Raw genomic sequence first — 6219 nt, 5'->3', positions numbered from 1 at the left:
GTCAAATACTGTCGATTAGGAAAAAGGCGTGTATCAAATATCAAGCAGTTAATGATTTTCTTTTCCTTGGCTTGCCGACATTAAACGACAAAATAGTATTATGGGAAATAATTATTAAAATTAGAAACCGTACGATATCCTCGTCGACAATTTACAGGTCATGTTTCTTTCTTTGGGTATAATATAAACACATGCGATTCGATCGGTTTCATAAATAATAGAGGGATAGAAATAGGGATAAGGCGTTGCTAGGGCATATATATATTTTTATTTACAAAGAAAGTTAGGTCTAGCCACAAGATTCGACGTCGGGTCGGAGAGATAATCGATCAATATCAATGGGGCGGAGAAAGCTTGAAATAAAGCGGATCGAAGATAATAGTAGCAGGTTAGTGGCGTTTTCGAAGCGAAGAACGGGATTAATAAAGAAAGCACGACATCTTTCCGTGCTCTGCGATGTGGATGTCGCCGTCATCGTATTCTCCGCCCGCGGCAAACTCTATGAATTCTGCGGCAGCGCTAGTAGTAACAGGTGACTTTCAGTACTGTTTCTATCTTATTCTTCGGCCTGATAATTTTGAATTTTTGTTCCTATATATATATGCGCTCTCGATCGATCGTATTTCTCTATACATGCTGTTCTTTAGGGATCATCACCTTTAGTTACAATCTGTATATATATCATCTCTCACTCCAACGAGATCTCTAGCTAGCCAAGTTATGTTGATTCGGTTTTTCCTGGGGTTTTTGTCAATTGTCATGTCCTCTTTCTAACCTTGCTTCCTTCCTTCTCATTTCCATTTCTGTTATGATATAGTAACGACACGAACTCTTGAATTGCTTTTTGTATTACTAGCTCTTTTGGTTCATTTAAAAAAAAATTGTCTATTAACGTGAAAAAAGAAAAATCGTAAAGATTGTACGTACTTTCAAGAATCTTTAGTATAGAAGTGGACACAATCCTAGTCCCTAGATCTCAAAAAACTTAAGATTTCTAGACCACAAGTAAGCAACCATAAAAGCTTAAACTATTCTCAGTACAAGAGCATTAGAAAGCTTTTCAAATTAATAAGCTTTTTTTTTTTAATGCCAACTAAGCACCAGCTCAACAAAACTAAAAACTTAGAAGTACCTCCACTCCACTGTAGTAACAAAAGCTTATTAATGGGTTCTACCTATCTACCAAATTGAAAGGTTTATCTAATTGAATTAAACATTATTAGAATTATGAAAAAGCTCCATATGATAAGCTTGTAAATTTAAAAGTAAAATGAAAAGCCCTCGTGATAGCTTGTTTAGCATTGACAAGCTCATTTGAGTCAAAAAGCTCCCCAATAAGCTCGTGTTAATTATGGATGTCTAGCGAATCCCTTTTGCTTAATTTATTAGTGTGCCGCGTGATTATAAATTCATAGAAATTAAGAGATAAAGAAAAAGAAAAATATTAAAAAAAAAAACTTAAGCTCATTTGTAAGACTTCTGACTTCGCAAGTCATGCTTTCCAAATAAAAGCTCCTACTACCTTCACACAAGTTTTTTATTTTTATTTTATTTATTTATTTAATGAAAAAGCTTATAATTAATGAGTCTTTGAATAAGCTATATTGTAATTGCTCTAAGTTTTTGTATATATAAGCTCTATTGTGGATGCTATATTAATTTGTAGTTGAATTTCGATTTCAAATGAACCATCACTTCAACTCATGCACGAACCTCTATCCAATTTAATATTTATACTGTAATAATAAGGAAAGGGAATAGGAAATGGGAGACAAAAAAAAAGTTTTTTTTTTTAATCAAGTCTAGTATTAGTCTTAATTTCCTAGGGTTTTTGGGCGAGACACACCCAAAAATTGGCCAAGCATCGTGTTTTGTTTTATCATCATCACCATTATAAAGAAATTTAGAAAATGTAGTAATTAGGATCTATGAAGTTTGTTGGTAACATCTCTTTCTTGGTTCAATATAAGCAAAAAAAGTCACATGACTTGGGACAAATGTTAATGGAAATCAAAGGTTGATATGATGCCCCAAAACCCGAATTGTTTATATAACCCAATAACTTAATTAAGGACCAATTTCAAACCATGGTGCAAATTAAGATTGTAATGGGTTCATGATTCTTAATTTATATTCATGTGAGATTGGATTATTAAAAACTCTTTACTTGAACAAGACTTGAGGTCCGCTCCAAGGATCAATAGTTGAGGAGATGCATGAGTCTCTAACTCGTCACACTTTGGTGGCTATTGCTTTGATAACACGTTCCCCTAGCCTACAATTATAGATTAGTTTAGATCAACTAATTATACCCATATTGGTAGCCCACAATCTAAGGCTTATAAGAGGCTAGCCGCTGCCAGTTCTTACTAACGTAGGATGGGTTATTATAGTTTAGGTCCATGATATTAACTTGACTTGTCAGAATTGATAGATTTAGGAAGATATTTTTTGTAAAATCTTCTAGGAAAAATAGCATACGACAAGCACATGGTTGGTGAAGTTTGAAAAACATGTAATCATGGACAAATGTGTAATATTAGCTAGCTAGCATCATTGTGATCACGAATGATGGTGCACTATATATAAGGCTATATATTATATGGAGTGACAAGGGTTGCATACGAAGCGGTCTTAATTAAAGGGGATGTCTTTTGGGCAATTTAAGGGTAAAGGAAGTCGATCGTTGGTCATTTCATTGGAGAATGAAATTGTAGCTAGGTGGAAATCTTGAACAATGAACATAATCACCTAGTACAAATTAATGTCATCATCTACGATAAGTGGTAGGCTGGAACGACCTAGCTAGCTAGCTGCTAGAAATCTAGAAATCTAGAATGAAGGAGCATGTTTCGTATTATATTTGGTTTAATGTCATGCTTAATTTTAATCATGGGCCCAACAAAGTTAATTAATAAAGTTAATCCATGACCAAATGGAAAGGTTTACTACATTAGGTCCACGATCGAAAAGCTTTATATATGTTTGGCAAATTCTGGAATGGTTGCGTTCTGATCAAAGTTATATGATCATCATATCCAAGGGTATTTGAATTCCTTTTGCTTAATTTAATTCAACATAGAACTAGAATACATGCATGCCTGCCTGTTTGTTATCTCTCGTTTAAATGTTCCCTAGCTAACTATGCATGCATGCTCTAGTGTGGCACATCTTCTTGCCAGGTATGAGAAAAGCTGCCTTGAACCAGAAAGCGGGACCATCAAAGGAGATGACCTAGATTTAGTAAGGCCACAACTTCTAAATAAGCTACAACGCATTCATTTGTGATTAACAACATATAATATATATATATATATATATATATATATATATATATATATATATATATATATATATATATATATACACACACACTTAATTAGTGGCTTAATGAGATGCACTATACGTACAGGAACTTCCAGTGCATGAGTGCACAAAATTCAGAACATGTAAAGAGCTTCTACAGGCGGTAGACAGGTAAAACAAACACACTGCCTGTTTAATTAATTAGTCTTGGCTGTAAGTGGACATAGATATACCATGCATACACACCGACACACGTGAAACAAGGTTAACTAAATAATGGAAATTGACATTATTAGTATATGAGTAATGAGCCAAGTTTTTTGCACAGGCTTGTTGAAGAGAATAATGCCGAGGAGCTCTCTGTGAATGACATGACACAACTTGAAGAAGAACTTCATGCTGCTCTTGTGGAAACACGGTCGATAAAGGTGATTCATCTGCTCGATCTCTAGCTTCTACTTTAATTCATCGCTTTCCTTGACTGTTGTTGCTATATATACTTTTTGACTTGTTCCATTATTTTAAAGTTGTAAGGTTGAATATGTGATTCATGTACTTTTAATGTGAAGTTCTCATTTCAAAGAAAGTCTTTTCGTCAACTTTTAAACTATGTGTATTAATTAATAGTAATTGTGGTTGATCATGCAGACACAGTTGATGATGAACTACATAACAACTCTCCAAGAAGAGGTAAACTTCTACTTTTTTTTCTTTAATATAGACCTGGTCATGTTTAATTACATCTGGTAGAGTGTTAGCCACATAATTAAGAGTCACGTGGGAAGATGCATTAAAAAATTGTGAACCACACCACACGATTAAGGTCCAATTACCTACTCCATCATATCAGGTGTTCTAATTATTAATTGTTTGTATGATGACGCTAATTCATCTGGTTAAACGCAAGGGTGTTAAGGTTAAGATCATACGCATACATCCCTTCTCCTATTTGTTACATACATTGAGATCATATATAATCCCCTACTATCCATTCATATATACATCCTGTTGGGAATCATAAAAACCGAATATTAATAAATTGTGTTTGTTGAGCAGGAAAAGAAGTTAAACCAAGATAAGGAAGAAACAGTGAAGCAGGTAAGTCTCTTGCAACATTTTCCATAGGTAAATTATATAATTTGCTACAATTTACTCAAATCTCAATGATTGCTTCTGGCCACAAATATCCTTGTTGAATATTTTACCATTAAAGGGGGCAAATCAATCATTGATTTACTTACCATGATGCCTAATATCATCTGAAATCATTTAACTATATATAGCACAAACTATTAGATCTTTCTCGTTTGTATATTTCTTTGTTTTTCATTTCCAAGTTATATAGTTTTCATTTATTCTAGTTTTTGAAAGAACGATTGCCAAAATTTCATGTTTCGCTGCATAAAAAATGTGTTGGGAGTGTGTTCGTATGTCAAAATATTGTTTTCCTGTATAAATTATACATCATTTCAATTTTCAAGTGAAACTATGATCATAATGAATGAAATAGCTAGCCTAACCGAGCATGAATGCATGTTTGACTTACAGATTGCATCAATGGAGCATATGTTTGCAGATGTTGATGAGGGTGGAGGGCATGACGACCTTGCAAATAACAAGATGAATTCGCCCCAACATCTTCTCACCCTCTCTCTTTTTAATGCCTAAAACTTCTCCAACTCAGTAACCTTAATTAGTTGCTTCCACAAAGAATTTGATCCTTGCAAATCTGATCTTTAGAATGGGGAATTTATATAAGAAGCCAATAATAATCCAATCAAAGAGCAAAGATATATATATAATATATATTGGACTCATGCATCTGGCTTTGTGGAGTGTATCGATCGATCCTGCGTGTGTAATTTGAGTGGGTAGTGTGGGGTTAGTTCTGCTAAATGGGGCAAATTACGAATACGTGAACCGTGATCAAGTGAAGAAAGCTGTATTTTTTATCGAATGTTATACATTTCATCCGGTTGGCGGTGACATGTCCTTATCAGTGAAACTTGCAATCTATTCCCATCGGGTTATCTTACTGAATAGGCCGTCCACCACTGTTTAACAAAAAAAGGAAAGTAATCTACCACCCATATCTTGTATAAGAACGTAAAACTAGATAGGTCACTATTTAAATGAAGCCGATAAAATAGAAAAAAAATAAAAAATGAAACTATTGAGAGTTCAGATCCGGTCGAGTTGTATAAGTAAAAAAAAGATTTAAAGTTTTTACAATTGGATATAATTTTACAATTATATCATTACTAATACTTTCTAAAACATTTTTTTTTCAATATATAACACCAAATTATCATTTAAAAACTGATCATCCTTTTTTTTTTTGCATACATCAATTTTTACCAATTTTATTGTTGAATAATATTCAAATAATCGATTCACATTAGAAGTATGAAACATAAAAAAAAAACCTATTGTAAAAACATGAAACAATTAAAAAGTGAAAAAATCACTGTTAACATTCAATATTGATAAAATTTTGTCCATTGAAAATTAACAATTTTAGAAGTTAGATTTTTTAGAACAAATAAATTATAAAACAGTATTTAAAGAAAGAAAAAGAAAAACTAAAGCAAATGTAATTAACAGTGAACGGAAGTGCCAAAGTGTGAATTTTGAATCACCAATCAATTATTATGGTCTTTACATGCCAATGAAATTTGAAAATAGAATTTCCTTATATAGTCCTATTTTATTTAGCATACAAACTTGAATATCTACCGGATTGATTGATTACGCGGGTTCCCAAATTTGTGTGTTGTGAATTATAAAACGCGGATTATTGATTCACGTTTTTTTTTTTTTTTTTAATTTAATTTATGTTGAGCTACGGATTATACCCTAAAAGATTATTGGACTAGAAAATATGGGATATGAGTTTTAAAAATCAGATTTATA

The 6219-nt window shown here is 32.8% G+C and overlaps 1 protein-coding gene across 2 annotated transcripts; it reads left to right on the top strand.

Annotated features, from left to right (window-relative positions):
* Positions 1-202: 202 nt before the first annotated feature.
* On the top strand, positions 203-5346 carry LOC111889883 (agamous-like MADS-box protein AGL27). Of its 2 annotated transcripts, none has more exons than XM_023886039.3 (7): positions 203-532; positions 3162-3243; positions 3413-3477; positions 3635-3734; positions 3955-3996; positions 4363-4431; positions 4855-4993. In XM_023886039.3, exons 1-6 carry the CDS (start codon positions 339-341, stop codon positions 4429-4431), a joined length of 552 nt encoding a protein of 183 aa, XP_023741807.1. In that variant the 5' UTR covers positions 203-338; the 3' UTR covers positions 4855-4993. The 2 variants fall into 2 exon arrangements, with proteins under 2 accessions (XP_023741807.1, XP_023741806.1); XM_023886038.3 differs by having other exon boundaries at positions 205-532; positions 4363-4404; positions 4855-5346.
* Positions 5347-6219: the final 873 nt, after the last annotated feature.

This window comes from Lactuca sativa, chromosome 4 (genome assembly GCF_002870075.4).
Source record: "Lactuca sativa cultivar Salinas chromosome 4, Lsat_Salinas_v11, whole genome shotgun sequence".
Classification (NCBI taxonomy): domain Eukaryota; kingdom Viridiplantae; phylum Streptophyta; class Magnoliopsida; order Asterales; family Asteraceae; genus Lactuca; species Lactuca sativa.
Note: the sequence above shows the minus strand (reverse complement) of the source record. Positions and strands in the feature narration are given on the sequence as shown.

Excerpts from the sequence above, each read along its gene's own strand:
- LOC111889883 (XM_023886038.3), top strand. The coding sequence starts at position 339 with ATGGGGCGGAGAAAGCTTGAAATAAAGCGGATCGAAGATAATAGTAGC. Across the intron at positions 3,244-3,412 it reads AAGGAGATGACCTAGATTTA|GAACTTCCAGTGCATGAGTG; the intron begins GTAAGGCCACAA and ends CTATACGTACAG. Across the intron at positions 3,997-4,362 it reads TAACAACTCTCCAAGAAGAG|GAAAAGAAGTTAAACCAAGA; the intron begins GTAAACTTCTAC and ends TTTGTTGAGCAG.